Source organism: Penicillium griseofulvum, assembly GCF_001561935.1.
Source record: "Penicillium griseofulvum strain PG3 chromosome Unknown contig_11, whole genome shotgun sequence".
Taxonomy (NCBI): Eukaryota; Fungi; Ascomycota; class Eurotiomycetes; order Eurotiales; family Aspergillaceae; genus Penicillium; species Penicillium griseofulvum.
The window spans coordinates 516,925-542,365 of record NW_024467432.1 but is presented as its reverse complement, the minus strand read 5'-3'; the positions used below and the strand labels follow the sequence as shown (position 1 = coordinate 542,365).

At 49.1% G+C, this 25,441-nt stretch overlaps 12 protein-coding genes across 12 annotated transcripts; 6 read left to right on the top strand and 6 right to left on the bottom strand.

The window, feature by feature from the left end:
* Positions 1 to 167: 167 nt before the first annotated feature.
* On the bottom strand, positions 168 to 1,160 carry PGRI_087250 (uncharacterized protein; the record flags this gene model as incomplete). Its single annotated transcript, XM_040796439.1, has 1 exon — positions 168 to 1,160. One exon carries the CDS (start codon positions 1,158 to 1,160, stop codon positions 168 to 170), a length of 993 nt encoding a protein of 330 aa, XP_040650977.1.
* Positions 1,161 to 1,763: 603 nt separating this feature from the next.
* On the bottom strand, positions 1,764 to 3,138 carry PGRI_087240 (uncharacterized protein; the record flags this gene model as incomplete). Its single annotated transcript, XM_040796438.1, has 5 exons — positions 1,764 to 2,084; positions 2,133 to 2,686; positions 2,736 to 2,785; positions 2,845 to 3,037; positions 3,090 to 3,138. 5 exons carry the CDS (start codon positions 3,136 to 3,138, stop codon positions 1,764 to 1,766), a joined length of 1,167 nt encoding a protein of 388 aa, XP_040650976.1.
* A 212-nt stretch (positions 3,139 to 3,350) lies between these two features.
* On the top strand, positions 3,351 to 4,634 carry PGRI_087230 (MOSC domain protein; the record flags this gene model as incomplete). The annotated part of the gene is made up of 1 exon (XM_040796437.1): positions 3,351 to 4,634. The coding sequence occupies one exon, from the start codon at positions 3,351 to 3,353 to the stop codon at positions 4,632 to 4,634; it is 1,284 nt and encodes a 427-aa protein (XP_040650975.1).
* A 970-nt stretch (positions 4,635 to 5,604) lies between these two features.
* On the top strand, positions 5,605 to 6,156 carry PGRI_087220 (uncharacterized protein; the record flags this gene model as incomplete). The annotated part of the gene is made up of 1 exon (XM_040796436.1): positions 5,605 to 6,156. The coding sequence occupies one exon, from the start codon at positions 5,605 to 5,607 to the stop codon at positions 6,154 to 6,156; it is 552 nt and encodes a 183-aa protein (XP_040650974.1).
* A 253-nt stretch (positions 6,157 to 6,409) lies between these two features.
* On the bottom strand, positions 6,410 to 8,303 carry PGRI_087210 (nucleobase:cation symporter-2 family protein; the record flags this gene model as incomplete). Its single annotated transcript, XM_040796435.1, has 4 exons — positions 6,410 to 7,701; positions 7,761 to 7,940; positions 7,994 to 8,160; positions 8,212 to 8,303. 4 exons carry the CDS (start codon positions 8,301 to 8,303, stop codon positions 6,410 to 6,412), a joined length of 1,731 nt encoding a protein of 576 aa, XP_040650973.1.
* A 3,196-nt stretch (positions 8,304 to 11,499) lies between these two features.
* PGRI_087200 (uncharacterized protein) lies at positions 11,500 to 12,258 on the bottom strand (the record flags this gene model as incomplete). Its single annotated transcript, XM_040796434.1, has 1 exon — positions 11,500 to 12,258. The coding sequence occupies one exon, from the start codon at positions 12,256 to 12,258 to the stop codon at positions 11,500 to 11,502; it is 759 nt and encodes a 252-aa protein (XP_040650972.1).
* Positions 12,259 to 12,776: 518 nt separating this feature from the next.
* PGRI_087190 (fungal specific transcription factor domain-containing protein) lies at positions 12,777 to 15,204 on the top strand (the record flags this gene model as incomplete). The annotated part of the gene is made up of 4 exons (XM_040796433.1): positions 12,777 to 12,878; positions 12,960 to 13,400; positions 13,466 to 15,100; positions 15,157 to 15,204. The coding sequence occupies 4 exons, from the start codon at positions 12,777 to 12,779 to the stop codon at positions 15,202 to 15,204; spliced, it is 2,226 nt and encodes a 741-aa protein (XP_040650971.1).
* Positions 15,205 to 15,375: 171 nt separating this feature from the next.
* Positions 15,376 to 16,838, bottom strand: PGRI_087180 (Major facilitator superfamily domain, general substrate transporter; the record flags this gene model as incomplete). Its single annotated transcript, XM_040796432.1, has 4 exons — positions 15,376 to 15,908; positions 15,960 to 16,254; positions 16,308 to 16,513; positions 16,649 to 16,838. 4 exons carry the CDS (start codon positions 16,836 to 16,838, stop codon positions 15,376 to 15,378), a joined length of 1,224 nt encoding a protein of 407 aa, XP_040650970.1.
* A 2,107-nt stretch (positions 16,839 to 18,945) lies between these two features.
* Positions 18,946 to 20,371, top strand: PGRI_087170 (stearoyl-CoA 9-desaturase sdeA; the record flags this gene model as incomplete). The annotated part of the gene is made up of 2 exons (XM_040796431.1): positions 18,946 to 19,183; positions 19,242 to 20,371. 2 exons carry the CDS (start codon positions 18,946 to 18,948, stop codon positions 20,369 to 20,371), a joined length of 1,368 nt encoding a protein of 455 aa, XP_040650969.1.
* Positions 20,372 to 20,966: 595 nt separating this feature from the next.
* On the top strand, positions 20,967 to 23,404 carry PGRI_087160 (M3 family metallopeptidase; the record flags this gene model as incomplete). The annotated part of the gene is made up of 2 exons (XM_040796430.1): positions 20,967 to 23,146; positions 23,212 to 23,404. The coding sequence occupies 2 exons, from the start codon at positions 20,967 to 20,969 to the stop codon at positions 23,402 to 23,404; spliced, it is 2,373 nt and encodes a 790-aa protein (XP_040650968.1).
* Positions 23,405 to 23,914: 510 nt separating this feature from the next.
* On the top strand, positions 23,915 to 24,427 carry PGRI_087150 (uncharacterized protein; the record flags this gene model as incomplete). The annotated part of the gene is made up of 1 exon (XM_040796429.1): positions 23,915 to 24,427. One exon carries the CDS (start codon positions 23,915 to 23,917, stop codon positions 24,425 to 24,427), a length of 513 nt encoding a protein of 170 aa, XP_040650967.1.
* Positions 24,428 to 24,629: 202 nt separating this feature from the next.
* Positions 24,630 to 25,386, bottom strand: PGRI_087140 (uncharacterized protein; the record flags this gene model as incomplete). The annotated part of the gene is made up of 5 exons (XM_040796428.1): positions 24,630 to 24,658; positions 24,719 to 24,811; positions 24,866 to 25,006; positions 25,067 to 25,220; positions 25,384 to 25,386. The coding sequence occupies 5 exons, from the start codon at positions 25,384 to 25,386 to the stop codon at positions 24,630 to 24,632; spliced, it is 420 nt and encodes a 139-aa protein (XP_040650966.1).
* Positions 25,387 to 25,441: the final 55 nt, after the last annotated feature.

Sequence of the window (25,441 nt, the reverse complement as noted above, 5' to 3'; positions counted from 1 at the left end):
ACGCTTCGAAGCGCCACAAGATGGTCCGAGCCACCCCTGTTCTCCAATTTATTTCTAATTCCTACAATCGTCTACTTACGGGATGTTCTGTATGGTTTTTTCAACACGCCAAATATTCAGTTTCAAGCTCTTTAACATTATCATCATTATTATTATATAGTACGCCGTCATGGTGCTAATGAAGACGACCTTCCAGGCTCCACAAACATCCTCCTCTGAACAACTCTGCCTCCGTCCGGCGGAGACAAAAAGTCCTTCGGCTCAGCCTGATCATAAGGCGTATCCTCGCTTTGATCCGGCGTCTCGGGTGGCCTCTGTATCGAGCAAAGAGGCAATGTATCGGCAATAGCGATAGAAATAGGATGTCTGGACCCCTGGATGAGATCTACCAGACGACCAAGGACAGCAAACTCAAGCTTGAGTTTGAGTGAGTATACAAATCCCTTCAGTGTGATTTGCACGGCGTAATGATCAGCGTACTCAAGACTCAAGAGTAGTACATCCATCGCTATAATTGCGCAGTTGATCCCGATCAGCTGGTACATGATGCTCCGGGAACCCGGGCGCGAAGTCACATCCGCCCCAAGACGGAGAAGCTTAACCGTCTCAATCACATACAGCGTCGACAGCAGGCTCTCTTGGATCGTGAACCCGGTCAGCTGGATCTTCTCCATGACATTATACCCATTCACCCAGGCGACCTCGCCGCTGTGGACTATGTTGGCACCGTAAGTGAGGATCGTTGTGGGCACATGAAGGAGAAGGACATTTGCGACGATGAGCTGCAATACACGACGTAGCATGCGCTCATCCCGTAGCACAAGATGGAGTCGTGAGTACAGCACCACAGATTGGCCAGTGACCATCGTCCACCAGCCGATAGTCAGGACAGTGACAGACAACACCGAGTCTGTTTTCGTAAAGAACTTCATCAGGAAACCAATTGAGTATGGTACGACACCGAGTACTCCCGTGACCAGCAGGGACCAGAAATAGAGCCCACGCCACCGGCGGAATGTGGCTGGGACGAGTACAACTAGCTCGGCGACATTGTAGCATGATAGTCCGATGAATGCGATGAGGATCAACTGTAGCGCGTCACCCTCTTTCGCGAGGGCACCTGATATCCCATCCAGCATGTCCTGGGGAACGTTGGACATGGTCGAAGAAACTCATTCGGGCTTTGGGAGTTTATATGAGCCGGACTCGAGCAGGGAGTCTGGGTCACCCTGTTTGGTATGTCCACATATTCTGGACAAACGGGGGTATGAAAGAATTTTTTTAGAGAAAGAAGAAAAGAGGGCGAAGTGATCGAATGCAGTGTGCGATATGGTCTGGTCGTACAGGGCCGGAAAGTGTCAATGCTCATGCAGATCAAATTTTAGACTTGGCTGAAAGAAAAAACAAACAAAAGAAGCCCTGTTGTTCATAGGCAATTTCCAGGGGGAAAGTTCTGGGGTAACCCTTGGGGATTTGGGGTTTGGGGGTTTGAGGATAAATTCAGCCGGCATCGGAGTTGGGGGCCAATTTCGATATTAATTAAGTTCTTAATATTAAACATGTGGCTGTTGGAAAGAAATATTTTGTTTTATATTTTTTTTATCTTTGTATAGAGTACATCTATAGAAGTTACCCAAAAATAGATACATGTAGATCCTATTGAAAGAGAAATCCAACATCTAAAAAGGAAAGACATCGTGATACTCCCTACTATCACCTTATGATGCTTAAATTCTAAAAGAAAATGTTCTAAATATAACATTTCACAATGAATTCGTATTTAGGGTTGTTTCACCTGTCCATGGGACATCTTCCTCGGAGTCTTCATCCTGACTATCAGCTATCTCCTCCACCTTCCGTTTCTTATTTGGTGTCTGCACAGGCTGTTCAGGTAGTGCTAGTCTAGGGGGTGACAGTTTCGGAGACGCCAATTCTGAAGATGAAGGCGCAGAAGATAGCACAGAAGATATAGGTGAAGGGGTCGGAGTAGGAGGATCATAGTACTCAAAGTCGGGAGACTTCAACAAGGGGGTCAAAGACTCGGAGGGAAGAGATTCCTTTCTCTCTATTTCATAAAGACCATCCTAGACAAATTAGAAGGACAATCGCATGCAACAGACCAGATGACATACCGGTTCAATGCGAAACGCAACGAGCAGCTCCTCGGCTTGCTCGGGCAATGACTTACCCGCGCGCTTCTCAACCTCTGCGATTCGCTCATCTGGCAGGTCACGATAGACCGCAATTCGAGTCTGCACGCTGGCCTCCCACGCGTTTCCTGACATGAGCGGCTGCAAAGCCGCATGAGGCTGGCCCTTGATTCTTGTTTGGGCTTGGTTAATTGCCAACACGGCGATATTTCTCGCGGCGAGTCTAGCGAGTTTCGTCGCTAGCTCGGCAGCAACGTTCCATCTGCGATTTTGTAACCATTTCAGGTGTTCTTTGTCGGTGATCTTGCCCTCAGCGAACTGGTCCTTGAGCTCTTGAGGGTGGGGGAAGTAAGCTGGGAATAAATTCGACACAGAGTCGATAACGATAAGGTTTGTTTCTGGCGGTGGAAACCCTTTTGGTGGACATGCAAGCAGGGCTATAAGATGGGGCAGCGTATGTGCCCGGAAATAGATAAAGTCATCGAGTTTGATGGACATTTCCTCGAGCCGGGGACTGGGCAGGGGCCATCCCGTATCTAACGGTATGAGTAGGACAGCTGACTTGGGGAACTGGCAGGAACATACCAATCCAGACTACTTTGCCGTCGCGTAGTGCATTACATGCAATATTTAATCTGTAAATGGATCAGGTTGAATTCTGGCGGTGTGAATATGGGCATGGGATTGCACTCACGCCAACGAGGTCTTTCCGGCTCCAGGGGGTCCAAATATTTCTGTAACATGTCCACGCAGGATTCCGCCTTGATTGGGCTGGTCTGGGTGGTCATTTAGAGCTTCGTCTAGACGCGCCAGGCCCGTCGCGATCGGGTCGCGGGTAGCGGCAGACGCGTTGAGGGACTGCGATGCTGAGATCGAGACCACAGGTACTAGGGAATAGTTCAATGTTTGTTTTTCTAGGGATCTGGGGAATTTACTTACGCGTGTCTCCGTCGAACCCTTCGAGACCGTCGAGACCGAGAAGGTCCATGTTGATGCTCATGGGCGCATCAGGATGGCTGGCAGCAAAGCCAATTCAAGCGTAGAAAAATAAGGAAATAAATTCAAATGCTAAGTATTCAATCTCATTCTAAAAATGACATTAAAAATGCCATCATAAGCAGGGCATTAAGATGTTGACGGTTCGGAGTTCCGAGGTTGAGATTTTTCCCCTCGATCGATCTCGAGTCCTGCATAGTCCCCATGTTCAATATCGACATTTCCCTCCGGGGTAATGTTCTCCCAAATTTGTTGATAATATTCCTCCTATCTGTACTTTTTCTTCTGAAAATACTGAAAACACTGAATACACCAATTAATCCCAAAGGATGTCGTCGCCTAGGACTTCCGCCAGGCCAGAGCAATCTGGACGATGAGTTCGACTCAAAGTATAGCCAAGGCCTACCCAGCGATCAAGATGATCACGGTCGCCCATCCTGGCGCGTGAAAGCATTGTTCACCTACCCGCTCAAATCATGTGGTGCAATCGAGCTGCAAGCGTCGAATGTCATACCAACTGGGCTTGAATTCGATAGACAATTCGTCTTTGCAGAGTATAACAACGATGAATGGAACATTCGCACCCTGCGTAATGCAGGCTTCAACCGTCTCGCCTTGATACATCCGGAGATCTGGGTTCCCGACCCATCTTCTCCAAACTATGATGCAGACCTACCAGAAGTCAAGTCGCAAGGTGTGATGCTGATATCATATCCACGAATGCCGTCAGCAGGATGGAAGGGTCTACCGATCAAGGTCGGCATGGCACTCAAGTTCCTAAACAGCCGGCAGACATTCCAAGTCCCGCTGCTCCCACCAGCGGACTCCATGTTCCCACTAGTCCCAGTCAAGATCTGGAAAGACAAACCTCTAGCCCATGACTACGGCAAGCTGCTCCCAGCATCACTACACGCATATCTAAGGTCCGACCCCTCAAGAAACACCCTGACACTCTTCCGCGCCAGCGCCCCCCACTCGCGGCAGATCTTCCGTAATGCACCGCGCAAAGAAGACATAGGCTTCCAGCCAAATACTGCCTTTGCAGATGCGTATCCAATCCACCTGCTCAGCATCGCCAGTCATCGGGATGTAGCAGCACGCTGCGCCTATGCAATTCCACGACTGAGTATCCGTCGCTTCCGCGCGAATATCATCGTCCAAGGCCCGTCTGCTTTTGAGGAAGATCACTGGAAGCGACTCGCTATTGGTGGTACGGAGATCCACGCTTCTTGTCGGACTGTTCGGTGTCGACTGCCCAATGTTGATCCCTTGTCTGGGGATAGACATAAGGCTGAGCCAGATAGGACATTGAAATCATATCGTCGGATTGATGATGGGGATCGGACTAATGCGTGCTTGGGGATGCAGCTTGTCCCTGCGAAGGAGGAGTTTGTGGTTAGGGTTGGGGATCCCGTTGAGGTGCTCGAGACTGGGGTGCATCAGTATATTAAGATGTTGGCTCCTGGGGAGAAGGTTGAGGGGGTATAGAAACACTAGTTTATGTATCATTTTGCACGTAGTGTTGTGAAAGTCGCATTATCTATCTACATACTTCTGTCAATCCTGTGCCGTGATTTTCAGGCATAAACTGGGGTAACATAGTTTCAGGCACTGATACAGGCAGCTAGGATCCGAGGAGACTCCTATCATGGATCTCTAACAAGTAGACCGTCCGTTAGATGCTCTGTTTGTTACCTAGGTTTATCGTGAAAGAAGAGTTCTAACTTTTGAAAACAAAATAAGAATCAAGATAGTTATACATTCTACGCGCTCTGGAATATGCTGACCCTTAAGCAGGGCACTTGGCAAAGGATCTGCCAGATAGTTTGATGAAATGTGTCTGGACTAGATCTAGGCGATAAGGCAGATGGGCGTGTTAGACGTTGGGTTTCCAAGACCATAGACTCAAGATATTTATATACTCTTTGTCGCTGCCCTCAAATGTGAATACTCTGTCGGAGAAATTCATCTCTGAGATAGGGCAAGACGAAAGGGGACAGGAGTAGACTTTTATACCAAATCGTGTCTATTCGCCTTCCTACGCACCCTAGGCAGCCTGCATGAGACGTTTCGAATTGGAGGCCTAAGATCCAAAACACTTGCTTGTCACACCGCCCATATCTTGACTCTGCCGCCTACCAGACGCTCTCACCAAGTCAGGCTATAAGGCGCCCAAAATATAAATCTGCTATAGACTTTTCGAGCCTAGTGTCTATGTATTGAATAGGGTAGATTTTGGCATAATGAATACATATGTCATGTAGACAATAATAACTCCATGTACCTGCCTAATGTTACCTATACGCTCTTCCCATTGTGATGTGCAATACCTACATGTAACTTTCTTCAGTTGTTCGTAGTGCCACCGTAACAGACATCATCCCTGTTGTCAATCATTGGCAGTTATCTACCTCCATCTCATCCTAATAAATTATTCCACCACTATCTCCTTCCAAAAATGTCCGAAACATCTCGCCTTGAAGCAAGACAAAAGTCTGCAGAAATCAAAAAGAAACAAGCCAGCAGCCTTGCAAACCTCCCTCCAAGCTCCCTCCACATTAGTCTCTATATCCGCTCCGACCCACCTCTCCCAAACGACTTCCACTGGGCCTTCTACCTCCACAAAGGCACCAGCTCCGCACCAGGAGGTATCAAGTACCATGCACGAGGCATAGGCGGCGGGTGGATTGCAGGACACGAGGCTACGACGGGGATATTTACGGAGAACTTCTTGTGTGTAATTATTCAGATCGCGACGATTCCTCTATCCGCGCATGAGCATGTGGATGAGATTATGAGGAGCTATGATGGGTCTCTTAACTCGATCCCGGGGATTACGTGTCGGGTGTGGATACTCATGGTACTGCGGAGACTTATTGATGAAGGGTTTGTGCGGTGTGATATTGAGGAGTTGGAGAAGGACTGCTTCGAGTTTGGGAATGAGCATAGCGTGACGGCTAGTGCTAATGTGCAGCCGAGGCCCTTTGTTGAGTCGCGGGTTTCCTCTTGATATCGCAATGGAGTGGAGAGTAAAGGATTACAAAGAAATTTAGGTTGAAACGAAACTATAACCTTTCACTGATATTATTATGGAGCTAGAGTGAGATACATCGAGGTCTACTAGACCTCATTTATAAACAGTGCAGGAAGAAAGGATCAGGGAATATGAACATGAAATTTCAATATAAGGTATTAAAAACGACGCTAAGGCATTCTGGCCCCACACAAACTCCATATATAACCGAACTATACAAAACCCAAGATCAAGCAGTCTTAACAGGCTCCGACTGCTCGGGAATGTTGATTTGTACACGACCATCGTCAGAGTCGGTCGACTCAAAGATAGCAGGAACATCGTCAGGTTCGTCGGGAATGAAGAGGTTGAGGAAGATGCCGAGAAGCGCACAGATAGCGAACCCGTTCTCCATGACCAGATCGACAGCATTGATCAGGCCTTCGAGGGCATGGTTGTCACCCTTGTAGGTGAAGAAGTAGCTAAACCATTCTGGCAGGAGTGTGACACCCATTCCAATGGAGAAACTAGCTGTGAGGATGAATCGGTTGCGACGGGTGGGTTCGACAGACCCAATGATGCGCAGACCACTGACTGCCACCGAACTGAAGAGGAAAGCGGTCATGCCACCAAGGACGGAGCTGGGGATTGCAACCAGCGCAGCGGCGAACTTGGAGAAAATACCCATGATGACTAGGAAGAAGCAGCAGCAGTAGCCGGCGGTGCGGTTGGCGCATTTCGTCAGCGCGATCACACCGTTGTTCTGCGCGAACACCGACATAGGACTAATGGTCATCAACCCGGCCAAGAGACAGGTGATACCGTTACCCAAGACGCCGCCTTGGATTCGGGAATCGAAGGTATCACCCTCGACCTGGAGTCGGGAGACATCACACGTAGCAGTGATATCACCGATGGATTCCATCATGATAACGATATATAGCGCGATCAACGGCAGAATGAGAGGCGGATACACTGACAGCGGGAAGGTGTGGACCCAAGGGAAGGAAGCCACTGGTGCAGCAGTGATACCGGAGTTATCGAAGTAGTTGCACGCGGCAGCGACGATCGAGCCAACCAACAGGCCAACAATGACGGAGCAACTCTTAAGAATGGGAGGACCCCACCGCTCACAGATGATGATCGTCACGAAGACCAGGAATCCCAGTCCGATGAACTCAGGGCTTCCCCAGGGTAAAGGATGCGGGGCGTTTGCGCTAGGGCACATTGCGCGAGCGGAAGGGTCAAATCCACACGATGCGCCACCGGCCCAGTCCTGCATTGCGGACTTGATGAGTGAAGCGCCGATCAGAAGAACGGTTGGACCGGTGACGAGTGGGGGGAAGACGCGGGCGAGAATCTTGCTGCTCATGAAGGACATGCCGATTTCGAGGAGTGAGCAAAGACATGAGGTGCCAAGCAGGGCGCCGTAGCCTTTTGGACAAGGGAGCTTAGTTCCATCTTCGAGGGTGGGACAGTAGCCCGATTTATACATTTGGGAAAAGGCGCCTTGAGCGACTGTGATTGTTGAGAAAGATGTACCTGTTTGAACCAATTAGCATTCGAGGCGGGGTTTCTGAAGAATGAGGGGAAGTTCTTACCAACGACTGATAGTAGTCCAGTTCCGATATAGTATTTTGTTCCCTTGATATGTAACCGGAACATTTGAACAGCACTCAGCAGGCCTGAGACAACCAATGAGGTCGAAACGAGGTACTGGTAGAGCTCATCACCGAAGTGGGCACCGCTTGAACCACCGAGCAAAATGGGTGGTGAAATCACTGATGCTCTTAGATTTTTGTTTGTATATTCCGTAGGTGTCTCTAGTACTCACCACCAGCCAACATTGCAAGCGCATGCTGCAACCCCAGAATCAATGCGAGAACGACTGGGACGCGGTCTTCGAGACCGAAGAACGGAGCGGATTTGCGAGCTCGCTTGGTGAAGGGCAGGCGTGGGATAAAGAGGTATCCATAGTCATAATCGCCTAGTAGACCTTCTCTGTGAATTGTGAGTCAAGGCCCTTGTATAACGTATTATTTGAGGCCATACCGTGTGGTGAAAGTTTTAACGGTATATCGCACTTTGTCGCCAATTGTTCGCTTGGGCGTATGATCGGGGCCGATCTGGTCTGGGCCGTCCATGTTTAATATAATGAATGTAAGTCACTATATCAATACAGGACGTTGGTTTATATTTAAAAATTTCCCAGACAGCCCGTTCGGGAAACTCTAAAATTCAGGGTAAAATTCGGGGGAGATGACTAAAAAGGCGGAGTCTCCAGAAGTGATAAGCTATAAAATTTTGTTATCGGGCAAATAGACAATTAGCAAGAGCAAATATTAAGAGTATCGCATAATGTAGCCGCTTGACTTTATCAAGTTAGAGCCTCCCCGCCTTATCTAGAGGGTGGCCAATTACCCGAGAATCCTGAGTGGAGAAAGATAAGGTGTTCTGTTTAGCCCTAGAGAGTTCCCGAGTTCCCCCATGTTATGTGTTTCGAATTGGTAGAGCTATGTATCCATTTGGATACAAAGGGATAATGGAGCCAATGTAAGGCACCTCATTGGTGGGGGATTATACCGGCAGTCTCCTAGGCATGAAGTATGTACAGAGTATGTACTTCGTGCTCCGTACTTCCCGAGAGCTTCGAACCTTGCTCCCGAGGTCTCCACCCGGAAACGATCGAATCGTCTCTGCTATCTTGGGGTTTATCTGAGATCTGACAGTCGGAGGGTGCCGTAGACAGGTGGAAGACTCCGACCTCAAGGTTCACATCCTTATCAGATCATGAGATACTGTGATATTCGGAGATCATATAGAATCAGATGTTGTGATTGTCTCGACTTGTTTCCATTGTGATAGACGGGAACTAATGTATACTTTGAAGGCTCACCCCACGTTCCAGAAAAGTATCTCCCCATTGGCATCTCTCGTTCTTCTGTTGTCAAGGTCCAAGCAACCCGGCGGATTATAGATCCTCTCTTCCACCGGAACAGGGTTTCTAAGTCATTGCGGTCGCGGCTGGGAAGATCAGTGTGTAGAAGGGATTTCCACAGTCCCTCACATGACAATGATATTGGCACAGAGTCACAGACCCCGGGGGGAAGTCATACTAGACGCACGCACAAATGATGTGACGAACTTGACCCATGGGGGACAACCTCCTGAATTGGTTGCTCCTCGATAACGGAGCCTTTAGTAGGAAATTGTTCTAATAAGTGAAAACTCCTATTAACGATGTCAAGAATAGTCAGCCACATAAGTGGCCATGTGATGTCTTTTCAGCGGCCTTGTCAGCGGTCTTTTCAGATACCATTCTGCCTTGTCAGTATTCTATAAAAGGGGTGAGGAAAGACTTAATTTGTGAATTAGACATTTGTAAGTATAACGTTTGGCACGGTAAGTACAAGTACTCCCGCAAAGCCCACAAATGGCCCCCACTCTAGGCCCAAAGCCCAAAGCCCAACCCGCAGTGGGCCATGGGCCTGACCTTCAAAGCCCAACCCAGCCCACAGCCCATTAGTGGGGGCCATCGCGTAGCTCCTACACCCTTATAGAGCTTCTCCAACCGGGACGTGTGGAACTACCCTTGTCAACACAGGCAGATACAGATATCATGACGCTTCGACAGACGGAGCGTCTTCGTATTCCTTGGAAGTCAACTCTGACCTTCAAGGTACCAGACTTTGTGAAGTTGGCCTGTAGGAGATGCCCATGTCGCGGCCCAAAGAATGAGATGGCTAGCACTTAGCAATATAAGGGCGTAAGGTTAGCATGTACCCACAGTAGTCAAGAACCTGTTATAATATACCGGGAAGAGAGATGTCTTCTCGAACTCCTTCTGGTCCAAACGGTTCCGGATCGCCTGCGTGATAGAGCCGAGTTCACCGAAGAGTAATTCATCGGCCTTAGTAGCATCATACTCAGTGCATACAACCAGAATGATGTGTGGAGAAGTTGTCTCTGGGTCGATTTAGTCATCTTTCCACTCGCGTTCGGCGCTAATATCCCAGCGTGGAACCCTACCGCAACAGCCATAAAGTAGTCCCATTCCGCCATCGAGAAATGAATTACCTGCCCTAAGTTATTCAGATGGAATATCAGTATAATAAATCTAATGATAAGCCGTTTCGCACTTACCGGATTTGGTTCCATCCATCGAATTCGTGAAAAAAGCCGAGGTCCCTCCCGCTCTTCTTCTGCAACTTGGTATAGTAGACACGCACGTAACGGAAGATTAATTTTGTTCTTTTTCCAATGATTTAGGCAGAGGAAGAAATTTTCACATTCGTAGGATTATGGTAAATTTCGTCAAAGTCGCAGTACCAGTACTAAGAGCCCTCGGGAAGATCGAACCTGGATAGAGAGAATTCTTTGAGCTCTGTTGAGGAGATGGGTTTCAATAAACAGGCTTTAGACGAAACTTGAGTTTTCGGGATTAAATGATGCAAGAACAACTCTGAGTCCAGTGAGATCATCACTAGAAAAAGTAGCCTTTGGCTCAGACTTGAGTGCCTGTAATAGATCTGACACTGCTTCATTGTGTCTGCTTCTCAACTGAGCTCGCTTCTCCTCTTGACAGCTGGTCGTAGGATTCATATAGTATAATATTAAATATATAGAACTTGACTGAAGGAGGAAAGGAAGGTGGGTGTAATCTATATGTCAAATCCATCTTAGGCAGTGTTTGGTGGGTCTTGACTAGTCCACTTTGGGATTAGCCGCAATATTACCCCAAAGTGTATGTTTTCCGTCTACAGAACCTTGGAAACAAGAGGCGGCCGCATAAGCGGCCTGGTGATGTCTTTGAAATGGTCTTTCGAGACATCTTTTCAATTCCCTTTAGATATGTCAGTCTATAGTCGACGGCAAAAACAGGCGGAAAAAGGCGTAATTTGTGAAATGGACTTTTCTGAATATAACCTTCGATATTATTCAGTTAGAATATTGGCACTGCACAGTATGCGATGACCTCAGTTGTATGTATGGACGCTATCCAGTTCTTTCGACCATTTAGGGAAGGGCAATTCTGGATAGACCGGGATTTATCTCCGTTGGACTGAATAGCCTTTCATAGTGATAGACATCTCGAGCGGAAAGATGGGTAAAACAGCACCATCCAGGGAAAGGAACATATTCAATTGCGAGCTGGTTTGAAAAGAAGACATACCGGATTCTTAGTGCAAAAGATGTACATGTCATACAGTCCTAAATGTCCCGCTGATCGTGCGTGTTTCGGTTTAGAACGACGGTAGATGATATGTATTGAGTGGTGCTTCTCCTTGATAGGATCGTAACTATTGAGCTCCAGGCGTATAACCTCCAACTCATCGTCTTCTAAATCTTCGGGATCGTAATCGTCAAGTGACTCTTCTTCCACCACCCATTGAGCATATTAACGAAAGCATTTTCATTGAAGCAGTCCTCAAGAGGTGCTTGGAGAACACCTTGTAATGACTTTTCGTTAACAAAGAGACAGAACCTATAGCGCGCTGCTTCAACTTTGGCGAAAACAAGCATATCAGGCGAAACGCTCTGGTCTTCCTGAATAGCAATTGTTGCCCATTTCTGGAAATGTTCCCGAACCGTAGCTGTGCCTGTGCTTATATCTACACCTTCGAAAAGTGCCTGATTCTCAAAAACGGTCATCTTAAAACTCTCAAGGAGGTCAAGACCGTTCTCGTACTTAAGAGAGTCGGCGACATGCCACCGGTAGCGACGAAGAAACTCTTCCCAGTCAGAATCACTTTGGTATGTGCATCGATAGATATGAAAGCCCCAAGAGTGGAAACAAGCCTCGTTTAAAGCTTTCTCGAGGCGATCGGGGGTGTTGCTTGTAGCAAAACGGTTAGGTGTGCGTTTGGATGGGTTTGGAGGCGAGCCTGCACTCCTCAATCTGGCCTGTGTCGCTATGACTTTTTCATGGAGACTTGCTGAATGATCTGATGTTCTCGTGTAAAATCTCAGCGCTTCAGTGAGGGCCGGTTGATGCCAGTAAGAGGATTCGCACTCCGTCGAGTGGAGAATTTCAGGTTCCGGACTAAAAAAAGTGAGTTTCTGGTGTCTGAATAATATATTTCTAGTCATTGGCACCATGCTCCTGTTAAGAGTTTGGTAAACAAATCATCTCTCCAGGGCTCTAGGGCTATCCGAGGTTTGGAGGTTCAAAGTTTGACAGTGTCGATTTAATTCTGGGAGGATGGGAGAGGCAAGATGGACAATGTGTCAAATATTGGAAATTGACACAAATCTGTTTTGTACGGCGATGTATGGGTATGTAACCTCAGGGGTATAGAATTCTATAACCAACTAATATGACAAAACCGCAATATTTAACAACCTTGCAATCGGTATGCCGTATACATGCGGTCACCTGATATTCGGGTATGAATACAAAATATCAGACACCCCCTAGGAGTTGCGACATTGGCCGTTATGCCCCTTCGTAAGCGGGCTTTATGTCCGAGCCCCGAGCCCGAACCCGAGTCCGAGTCCGAGAGTAAGATGGAACACTTCAGCAGCTTGCCGACCCCGAGCTTTCCCTCCGACCTTTCCAAGATCATTGATGTCCGTTGACCGCGCATTCAATACCTGCAATTTGAACTGTCGTCAAGATGGCTGAGGACCAGAGCTTTGGCAGTACCCGGTCAGCACCTTCACTCGCTCGTCGGAGCCGCCGATCTGTGCAATCCTGTGACCCGTGCCGCCGCCGAAAGGTACGTTGCGATCTCAAATCGCCATGTTCAGCCTGTCAAGTCTCCAGAAACTCGGTGACGTGCACATATCAAGGAGATCAGCAGCAACCCAGTCTCGCCCTGGAAGACCGTGGAAGCGAGGGCAATAATGCCCAACAACAAGTTCCTCGCTCGCCCAGCATTGCCCCAAACAACAACATCGATCACCCTGCAAAAAGGCAACGAAGAACGAATGAATCGGAACGAATTCGGAGCGTAGAGAGACGTGTACAGCAGCTTGAGCACTCGGTTGTACCAGAAGTTGATCCCCAGCAGCACAGCCTCAACAGCAGCAGCAACAATCATCTCGCGCTGCTGGCATTGTCTGATCGCCTCCAACACGTCGAACAGCGGCTTGCTGAGCTCTCCCAAGCTCGTCCGGTGCCTTCAGCTGTCACGGGCGATAAGTCTCTAACAGTTCCGTCTGTCATCCCTCGACTTCGTCACAACCCAAAGAAGGTAAAACTGTTTCCTTCAAGCCACTGGCTGCACACTGCCGAGAAGGTATCGTCGAAGCTCCTTTCCAATGAACACATTGACTGATTGAAAATTGGCTGACGTGTCAATAGTTCAGAGTCAGCCATGTTGGAGACAGTGACGTTGAATTGACCTTCGTAGATACCAAGGCCGAGCTGGCCGATTCGGTGAATGAGATACGCAACTTGCGACTCACGATGAAAAATGAGCAGGCACCGCAGATGGATGACCCCGTTCCTCAACTTCTGAGTACAATGCCAGCTCGTTCCATCTGTGACCAACTAGTGAATCACTACATGCGGACTTTCGAGTTGATCTATCGCTGTTTTCATATTCCCACATTCTGGGCAGAGTACGAACAATACTTTAGCCAGCCGCAGCCTGTAGTTACAAACTTTGCAATCAAGTTGGGCTTGGTGTTGGCCATTGGAAGCGTCTTCAGCAACGACGATGACAAAGTTCTACAGCGCTCGCGGCGTACTTGGATACAAGCTGCTCAATATTGGATGGTTGGACCGTCAGAGAGAACTACTAACAATCTTGATGGAATTCAAATTTTCTGTCTTCTATTGGTTTCACGGCAGATAACTTTAGTCGGCCGTTCACCTTGGCTGTCGGAAAGTGGTCTACTTCGGGCGGCTATGGCTATGGGCCTGCACCGAGATCCACAACTGTTTTCTCTGTCTCCTTTTCAAGCCGAGATACGAAGGAGGCTTTGGACAACAGTCCTAGAGCTCGTAATCCATGGTTCCATGGACTGTTCCATCCCTTTGCTTCTTTCTTCAAACGACTTTGACGATCATACGCCTCTTAATGTCAGCGATGCTGATTTAGATTCAGCCAGCAAACAGTCCCCATCTACACAACCGTTGACAAGCTATACGGACTCGTCGATACAAATTCTCATGCGTCAGTCCCTACTGCTACGACTTGAAGTTGTCAGGGCGGTCCAAAACGAGCGATTAGAGCACTCATACGAAATGGCCATTGAGCTAGCCACGAAACTTCAGACATTTTGCCGTACTCTTGCAAGCTATTGTCGGTCGCATTGGTCGCAATTCCTAAGCATGCATCACGCTTTCCTTGATATGCAAATTCGTCGGTATATTCTGGTTCTGCATCGGCCTTTCATGCTACAAGCGCAAAAGGATCCCCGCTTCTATTTTTCCCGGAGGGTTTGTCAGGAGTCTGCAATGATCATCGCCACTTATGCCGAGCGACTTCGGCTACCTGCAGACTCTCTTGACGATCTGTCCAAGTTGATGGTGATGAGCACAGGGTCATTTCGCGGACCTTTGAGCCTGGACGTAATTTCAGTCTTGGGCTTGGAGGTTGTGTCTCAGCTGGAGGAAACGGGTTCCGGTCCATCGTCTGCTTTGGTTGGTCTCAACCACGCATTGGTCCTTGATCCTCTCGCTGAACTGGCGCGCGGCCAGCGAGCGCCCATCATTCGACTTTTGGAACACATCAACGAACAATTACTGCAGATCATAAAGTTGGGCCATCCTACGTTGAAACGCTACATCTTTCTTGCTGGCATTCTTTCCCAGATACACGCCATGGAACGCGGCCAACCCGTTTTGTCTGCTGTGCTGAACACTGCAAAAGACAGCCTGAAGGAGTGTTACGATGTACTACAGTCCTACAGGGCCGCCAACACTCCCCAAGAATTGTCTCAAGACGTGATCGATGATGGGATTCTTGACGGCTTGGATTTTGGCACAATGGTAAGTACAAATTACCAAATATGCGCCTCTTACATAGCACTACTGACTGAAGTCAGGACTCCAAGTACCTGGACTTTTCGGCCTTTTTGCTTCCAACTATTTGATAGAGCAAGTTCACAGGACGATTTACGCCACGCGGAAAATCCATCAGGCCATAAGATCGTGTTCATATCACACATGTGCCGGTTTATGTTAATCCGCCTCCACCCCAGTCTCCTCTTCGCCAGATGTTGTAGTTTTAGAAGGCTGCTGCGCTCAGTGCCCTTGCCTAGGCATTAAGCTTTTGTGAGGGCATTCCAACCAGAAACTCTACCCCTCAGCCACACCAAAAAGATTGTCGCGACCATGAAGTTCACGCCACTGAACAAGGCCGCAAAGCGGAAGGAGCCTCCATCTGTCCCTGCAATTGCACCAGCAATCGGAGGGCTCGTAAGGGCACCAATGCCTGCGATAGCAAGAGCCAACCCGATTCGAAACCCGATCTCCTGAGGTAGGTAGAGAGTCATCACAAGGGGCGGCATCAAGCCAATGGTGGTGCCAGATCCGATACCAAACAAAGCGGCGAAGACAATGTTGGCCGCGTTACTGCGACCAGGCAACCACAAGGCCAAAGTGATGACACCAGTGAAAATTAGCATGATGATAAGCACGTTGAAACGACCGTACTTGTCGGCAAGGCCATTGGGAATTGTACGTCCAAAAAAGCTCGCTCCGTTCATGATGGGAATTAGATTGTAGGCCATAGTCATTGACATTCCGTCATGCATAGCAGACAGGACCAGGTAGTTGAAAGGGACAAACAATCCCCCTAAACCCTGGTTAGCTAGGTTACGATGAAACATAATGATAGGCGGCTCACAGTAAAGGAAAAAGCAGAACGTCAACAAGATCAAGAAGTTGAATTCCGTGAAAGGCCGAAGGTAGTTCGTAAGGTTGAACTCCTTGCGGGTGTGGGGCAAGTTGGAGGAGATGGTCAGCATGGCAATAGCCCAGAGCCCAAGGATCAAGAAAGCGCATATTCGCATCGTCCATGCAAAGCCGACCTCCGAAAGGAGGTTGTTGACCATGAGGGGAAAGATTACACCACCCAGACTCGAGCCTGCAACGGTCAATCCTCCTGCCAAAGCGCGGCGCTTTTTGAAGTAAGTCATAGGCTGCGAAACTTGTCAGAAAATGCGCGATAAATTCTAAGGGTATTCACACAAACCGAAGTCATTGCCGGAGTGAAAATGAGCGATGTACCGGTTCCTGAGCAAATCGACTGTGCCAAGTAGAATTGGTAGTATTTGCTTGACAAGCTGGTCATCATGAGGCCAAAAACATGCATCAATCCACCGATACAGATCGGCAATCGTGGTCCATAGTTGTCGAATAGATATCCAGACAACGGTGACATGAACAGCATGAAGAAAACTAGATTGAAATGAGCTTGTTGTTTCAAGGCGGGCTAGGGAAGAAGGCTCTCACATTCGGATGAAGTGATCCAGGACACCTCCGAGCTGCTATAGGTCTTCAGCTAGTTGGTCTCATATTCAGCTTGGAACAGACCAATGCAATTGACCCATCCAAATGAGATGAAAAGACCCAAAGAGCCTCCGAGTAACGATAGGTAGGCTTTTATGCCTCCTTCAGGTGCTGCTGGTGGGCCAGATGCTTGAGGCTTGGGCTCCGCTGGACTCGATGGTCTTGAAGAGGTTGGGCTGCCCTTCTCGAGCTCAGCGGTGCGGTCGTCGTGCATATTTTCTGTGCGGTGCTTGATAGGGCGCGTACAAGATACTTGTGCTTGTGACGTCGATTGGAATAACGAGTCTGATTCTAAGGAATATGGCCAGTGTTATATACCTCTGGCACGAGACCAAGTTTTGCGTATGAAAGGAGGTCGGACATACATGCTGCCGCTAGCAATGCCCGATTTCGAGTAAAAGATCGGACGTCCGATGCTGTTCGTTGGTGATGTACGCAAAGGCGCTACTGCACACCCGAGGCCGAGTCCGCGGCCGAGCTATTCAAAAGGAAAGCCGACTCCGAACGGCCTCGGAGGTCCGGACTCGGCTTTACCTATAAACATTCGTCGTCCACCTGCGAGGGTTCAAGGAATCATTCAACAACAAATCATGGACTATCCTACTCGCCGATTCAGTCGATTTCATGCCAGACAAGTATTTGCTCGAGCCAACCTTCCGGGGCGAATATACGGACCCAGAAGAGGGATGGCGCTTCTCAAGCTCAGTCTGTTCGGCACTGTTGGCTACTTCATCACGAAGAAGCTTCTTCAGTAAGTCGGTACTCCCAAGACACTATGGTCAAGTCGGGAATTATCAACTGACGTCTATCAGAGACTCGAATGAGCCGCGTCAAAGTCTTCAACAATGTGCATCGTGCGGACATGAGCGGCAGCAAGAATTCAGGCAGCAACCGACGAACGTTCCACGGACGCCATACCATTAGCATTGCGGTGGGCTTTATCACAGCCCACTATGTAGTGAGGGTCGTAGGACTCGAAACGGATCTATACAAACTTTCGGGAAGTGGATACAGATGGATATTATGGAACTCAGAGTATGTTAGAAGGCTCAGAGTTCAGTTTGAATACAAGCAGTACATACTGTATACTCCTGTCACTCTGATCAATAAAAACCGAAGCCCTAATAGTGGGACTCCACAGGCCTGACCTTGGGCCTCATAAGTGATGCGCTGGAGTGCCAGCCGCCTGTCCTGAATTATATGTAGCCACTTGCTTGTTTCAACAATTACTAATATGGAGTACGGTCAGTTGATGTAGAACAACAAGTGAATGAAGGCTGACCTCACTTTGATATATTCAAAAGCAGTCTTTTTGTATTTGGTTAATTAACTTGGATGCAGAGGACTGATGAAGAGTATTGTATTCAGAATAAGTGACTAGACATATATATATATTCACTTTGTGCAGCAATGCTAGGACAAACGGGCGAGGCTTAGAATTCCTAGGATTTAAACGAAATAGCTATAGACCTCTGGAGCCCTAGTGATACCGATAAGCTCCTGATATGCGGTTTGCTCCCTCTGGTCCCACCTGGGCACACCGCCTAGATTATAAAATATTCTGCCAGCAGAATAACTCCATGTATTATAATTATCTCTATTTATACGGCGTAAAAGGATACATAAGCAATAGGTTGAGAGATTTATAAGAAAACAATACTGTCATTTTTACAAAAAAGCGGCTTGCGTACAGCTTGTGTACTACTATTCTAGAAAGGTTCTGTACTTCGCGTTCAGGAAGACGGTATTGGCGGTGAAATGGGGCCAAGGGGATGCAAATACTTATGTCCAGTCACAGTAGTAGAGATATTAATTGCCTTCGTTTCAAAAGATAATTGGATCAAATGGAATCCCTAGAAATCCCGAGGCAATCCCGAGGTTCAAAATACCTGCCTCAGATGGAACTAACCTCCATCCGTAGAACCCTCCAGGGCCTGCGTGGGATTGGGGATGACCTAAGCATATTTGCCATCAAGCGCTGATTGGTCAATAACTGCCTGAGGCACGAAAGCGTTGGGGCTGGCTGGACCCAACATTCGCCAGAAAGCGATGAGGCACGCCACTCCCGATCAAAGGGCAGGGCAAAAATCTACTTGCACAAGCTTATAAGGCCAATTCTTCTCTGCTTCTCTTCTTGTTTGCCTCGGGATCTTGTGACGCTCAATCTTCGCTTTTATTTGATTCGTCTTTTAGCTCCATTTACCCCATCAACGTTGGCGATCAGTGCCCCGGCTCCCCAACGTTGGTCCCAAGTGGGCCCCAAGTATAAAAAACCCTTTGGTCCTCCTGCAGTGAATTCCAACCTTTCACCACATCCCATCATGTCGTCCAAACCGGATGCTTCACGCCCTCGGGCGGCTGACACCAAGAAGGTGCACATTGCTGATACCCAGATGACTCGCCACAACTGGTACAAGCATGTCAACTGGCTGAATGTCGCTTTCATCATCGGCGTTCCCATCTCCGGCTGTATCCAGGCTTTCTGGGTGCCTCTGCAGTTGAAGACCGCCATCTGGGCAGTCATCTACTACTTCTTCACTGGACTGGGAATCACAGCTGGTAAGTAGTTCAGAATTGAACTGGACACTGAAGAACATGAGCTGACTCAATTATCCAGGATACCATCGTCTCTGGGCTCACTGCTCCTATTCCGCCACTTTGCCTATGCGTATCTGGCTCGCTCTGGTCGGTGGCGGTGCTGTTGAAGGCTCCATCCGCTGGTGGGCTCGTGACCACCGTGCTCACCACCGTTACACCGACACTGACAAGGATCCTTACTCCGTCCGTAAGGGTTTGCTGTACTCTCACCTGGGATGGATGGTCATGAAGCAGAACCCCAAGCGTATTGGCCGTACCGACATCACCGATCTGAACGAAGATCCCGTTGTTGTCTGGCAGCACCGCAACTATATTAAGGTCGTCCTCGGCATGGGTCTCATCTTCCCTATGCTCGTCGCCGGTCTTGGCTGGGGTGACTGGTATGGTGGATTCGTGTACGCCGGTATTCTGCGTATCTTCTTCGTTCAACAAGCTACCTTCTGTGTCAACTCCCTGGCCCACTGGCTCGGTGACCAGCCATTCGACGACCGCAACTCTCCCCGTGATCACATCATCACCGCCCTGGTCACTCTCGGCGAGGGATACCACAACTTCCACCACGAGTTCCCCTCGGATTACCGTAACGCCATTGAGTGGCACCAGTACGACCCCACCAAGTGGACCATCTGGACCTGCAAGCAGCTCGGTCTCGCCTACGACTTGAAGCAGTTCCGCTCCAACGAGATCGAGAAGGGCCGCGTCCAGCAGCTGCAGAAGAAGATTGACCAGAAGCGCGCCAAGCTCGACTGGGGTACTCCCCTGGACCAGCTCCCCGTTATGGAGTGGGATGACTATGTTGAGCAGACCAAGAATGGCCGGGGCCTAATCTCCATTGCCGGTGTTGTTCACGATGTGACCGACTTCATCAAGGACCACCCCGGTGGCAAGGCGATGATCAAGTCCGGTCTTGGCAAGGATGCGACCGCTATGTTCAACGGTGGTGTTTACTACCACTCCAACGGTGCTCACAACTTGCTTTCCACCATGCGTGTTGGAGTCATCCGCGGCGGTGGTGAGGTTGAGATCTGGAAGCGCGCCCAGAAGGAGAACTCCGAGTACGTGCGTGATGAGACAGGCCAGCGGATTATCCGGGCCGGTCAGCAGGTCACCAAGATGCCCGAGCCGATCCCAACTGCAGATGCAGCTTAAACTGAACTTTTATGACATGTTTTGCATTTGTTGGTTGGTCGGTGTTGGCGTTTCATTTCTGTTTTCTTTCTGTTTCATCAAAAGCGACCTGTGACGCACTTTCATAGATAATCATGAATTAGAAACGAATCTCATCCTTATATGGATATACTTTGAACTTCGAACCTTCGTAATGTCGAGTAGGTACGGTGTAGAGAAGCTGTAGGATGGAGGTGAAGAAAATGCAGAGTGGGGGCGCTTGGCCTTTCACATGCCAATATCAATGCCATTGTATAAACATGTACGAGTACAGAGTACTTAAGCGCTTGTACTATATAACTTGAAACAGTTTAATCCTTGGCTCTATATGCAACATGGTTAGGAAAATGTGGTTTCTCCCAACTTATACCGGAATATGGCCAGCTGTTAGAAATGATCTATAGGTCATAAGATATGATAGATCATCTAACCCTGCAAAAAAAATGTTTTCTAGCCATCTATACAGAGTAAAACAATTCTACAAGCCTACTAATAGGGGTTATCTATGTTGGATCTTTCTATTCACTACGTTGTAAAACCAACTGCCAAGACAGTGTAGATATCTGTCCCCGCAATCATGAGCTTCGGATCACCTGACAAGTTCATATCTCCAAGTGTCCCTTCTTTCCCCTTCAAACGTCGAATACCGCCCATCATTACTTTAACTTCTCGTGTTCACCTCGTCGCCGCTCTCTTAGCCATCCTCATCGTGGCGCCCTTCCTCCGTATACCCGCCCGCCTCTCATCTGCGCTGGGCCACTTACGTACCAACGTATCAATACGATCCTTGACGACCTCCAGCATGGCCCCCGCTCACCTCCGGAAGCCACCCCAGGCCCCGCCTATCTTTACAGCCACTCCGCAATCAGTGGTGGCTGACGCCGAGCGCTTGATCAAGAGCTCGCGTGCCATTCAGGACAAGGTGGTGGCGGAGATCAAGCCCGAAGCCGCAACCTTTGACAATGTTGTCCGCCCCCTTGCCCAAGATGACAACGAGATGGGACTAGAGTCACACATCCTAGGATTCTACCAGGCTGTGTCAACCGACTCGAAGCTCCGGGATGCTTCTTCCAAGGCCGAAGAGCTGATGGACGAGTTCTTTATCGAGGCAGTTATGCGTGAGGATGTCTTTACTTTGTTTGATGCCGTACTGCGCCGCAACGAGTCCCTCGATCCAGAGTCACGCCGTCTGTTGGAGAAAGAACACAAGGACTTTGTCCGCAATGGACTTGGCCTGCCCGCCGGCCCTCAGCGGCTCCGTTTCAAGGAAATCAAGAAGAGGCTGAGCCAGCTGAGCATTGAATTCCAGAAGAACCTGAACGAGGAGAATGGCGGCATTTGGTTTACTCCTGAGCAGCTGGCTGGTGTGCCTAAGGACGTCCTAGATGGCCTAAAGAAGGGCGAGGGCGAGAACGCCGGCAAGCTTTGGCTGTCGTTCAAGTACCCCGACCTCTTCCCTACCATGAAATACGCCATTGACCCCGAGATCCGCCGACAGGTCATGATTGCCAACGAGAACAAGTGCAACCAGAACGTGCCGCTTTTCCGGGAAACAATTATACTCCGTGATGAGGCAGCCCGTCTGATCGGCTACCCCAACCACGCTGCCTTCCGTATCGAAGACAAGATGGCCAAGACCCCCGAGACCGTTAACAAGTTCTTGGGTGATCTTCGGGATAGACTGACCGCGGGCGGTAAGAAGGAGACACAGAAGTTGCTGGATCTGAAGAACGCCACCGACCCCAAGGCCGATGGTCGCTACTACCTGTGGGACCACCGCTTCTATGACCGTCTCATGCTGGAGAAGGACTACTCGCTGGACCAACAACTTATTGCTGAGTGGTTCCCCTTGCAGACGACCATTGAGGGTATGCTGAAGATCTTCGAGGAGTTGTTCGGTCTGGAGTTCGTTGAGATCGTTGGCGAGGACCGGGCAGCCATTGCCCCTACTGGCCAGGGCAATGACATTGTCTGGCACGAGGATGTTCAAGTGTACTCTGTGTGGAACGATGAGGGCGAGGGCAGTGGGTTCGTTGGATACCTGTACCTGGATTTGTTCCCTCGCGAGGGCAAGTATGGCCATGCAGCCAACTTCAATCTGCAGCCGGGCTTCATTGGTAAGGACGGTAACCGCCGATTCCCCGCCACTGCCTTGGTGTGCAACTTCACCAAGCCCCAGCCTAAGAAGCCCAGTCTGCTGAAGCACGACGAGGTCGTGACCCTCTTCCACGAACTCGGCCACGGCATCCACGACCTTGTGTCCCGCACCATCTACTCCCGCTTCCACGGTACCAGCACAGTGCGCGACTTTGTCGAGGCACCCAGCCAGATGCTGGAGAACTGGTGCTGGACACCTTCGCAGCTGCGCTCTCTCAGCCGACACTACTCAACCCTCTCCCCTGAGTACCTTGCTAGCTGGCAGGAGGCCCAGGATGGCGAGAAGGCCAAAACCCAGCCATCAGAGCGCATCCCAGACGACGTGATTGAGAACCTGATCCGCACCAAGCACGTCAACGACTCCCTGTTCAACCTGCGCCAGCTGCACTTCGGCATTTTCGACATGACCGTGCACGAGCCCAAGACCCACGCCGATATCGAGGCTCTTCCTCTGTCTGCGACATACAACCGTCTCCGCCAGGAGATTACCCAGATGGACGGACCCGAAGCTCTGGGCGCTGGCAGCGAGTGGGGCCACGGCGAGGCGACCTTCGGACATTTGATCGGAGGTTACGACGCCGGATACTACGGATACCTGAGGTAAGTTTATAATTTTATCCAGTTGGTTTCAACGTTGTTCATATACTCATGATCTTCCTCTACAGCTCCCAGGTTTACTCCACCGACATGTTCTACACCGTCTTCAAGGACGATCCCATGAACAAGGCTGCTGGCCGTCGCTACCGCTACCAGGTTCTAGAGAAGGGTGGTAGCCAGGATGAGATGAAGACTCTGACTGAGTTCTTGGGCCGTGAGCCTCAGACTGATGCATTCTATAAAGACCTGGGACTGGCGTAAAGCGGTGCGCAGCATTTACAGCTATCGGAGCTTATGCCCGGGTTCACACTATACTTTATTAAATTATATCAGAGTTATACAAATTTATATTTGTACTCATGAACGCCGAGCAGCATGTCAATGACTCTTCTTATATTGAACTAGCCATATTGTAGCTAACCATTGAAACTTGCAGCTGTATACATGTGATATACTGATAAGCACACCGCCTTGCCATTCTGCAATTCTCGCCAACAGCTCTCTTTTTCTTGACTACCTCATTTAGGACATTGGCATACAAGACAAAACAGAGTCTAGAATTAAACACATCCATTCAATTACCCGTGAGTAATTACTACTAAACTACCTCCAGGAGAAATATAATTCCAACTTAAACCCGCGCAAAAAGACTGACCCAAACCCCAGCTTTCGACTCACACCGACATAACAACCAATCTGTCTGCGCCAGCTCTATCTTCCCCAGTCTACTCAAAAGCGCAAGTCAATAGAACAACACAACACCCTGGCAAAATGACAGAACGCCTCCCAATTCAAACCCAACACTGCCGCTTCTGCAACCACCTCCTACTAGCAACAACGCGCAACATAGACACACTCCCCCGCCGCAGCGGCGAAGGCAAAGACAAAGCTCTGATCCTACCACTCGAGCGCAAGAACTCAACAGACGGGGATATAGAAGCCGAACTCGAAGAAGAAGCCAAGACAACAGAGACGTCATCGCGCAAACGACATGTCTCTAACCACACGACTCTCCTACTGGCTACTACAATCCCAGACCGACGGGCGACATTGATCCGCCGTGAAGACGGGATTGAGAAGAGGCTTCTTTTGAGGTGTGGGCGGTGCAAGGTTGTTGTGGGGTATTATTTGGATAGGGTGCATTGGGGATCTGGGGATCGGGTGGGGAAGGAAGATGAGGAGCGGCCTCCGGCTGTTTATCTTCTTCCTGGGGCTGTTGTGGAGACGGAGAAATTGGGGGGTGAGGGGGTTGGGGAGAAGGAGTGGAGGGAATGGGCTGTTTAGATGTGTTATGAACTACATAGTATGTTATAGATGTACAATCTACGATACAGATGTAGATCTATACATTCTAGGCGATACCCCGGAGCAGAATAATACAGTGTATTTGATAATAAAAACATACAAGACGAAGGTTCCAACGCGCCGAATTTCATTCCCTCAAGCCGTAGCCATTTCCATATCAAACGTTAATCATATCGGGGTATCAGTTGGCGAGGATAGTACGGACAAGATCTAGAGAGTTAGCAGATGTAATTCATATAGTCCACTCCAGGCTCTCAGAGATGGACATACCCGTGTAGTTAATTTCGCCGGAACTAGTGTCAACAGCCTTAAGCAGCTCATCGACTTCATCATCAGACATCTTCTCGCCAAGATTCGTGAGAACTGCAAGTGTCGTTAGCAATATCCTTTCCGATCGCATTCGCTGACAAAACATACTGTAGCGTAGCTGTCCGACACCAATAAACCCTGTCATATCCTTATCGAAAACCTGGAATCCACGACAGTACTCCTCCGGCTCGCCGGGTTCACGGAAACCACCGGGGCGGTTGAGGACTTTCAGGAAGGAGTCGAAGTCAACTAGACAGAGCTAGGATTAGCCAGGAAGTCCATGGATGAATACGGAGAATCAAAACATACAGTCACCACCGACGGACTTCTCCAAGTCACTGATCTCGGCCAGCGTGGGGTTCTGACCGCAAGCGCGGAGCAAGTCACCGAGGAGGTCACCAGCGACACGGCCGGTACCACGGCGATCGAAGAGCGAGAACGCTTCCTTGTAGTTTGTAGAGGCCTGATCGTTATTAGCCATGATGAAGATGAAGAGTGCTTTGATGACACAGTTGAAGGTGAGGGGGGCGAATCGGGGGGTTCCGTGGTTACATAGGCGGAAAGGGGGGGACGGTTGAACCGCTTGAATAGGAAGTCTGTCAACAGTGAGGAATTCGGGAACTCACCATTTTGGTTGGATAGTTTGAAGATTGGAGATTGGAGATTGGAAACAAAAATGCAGAT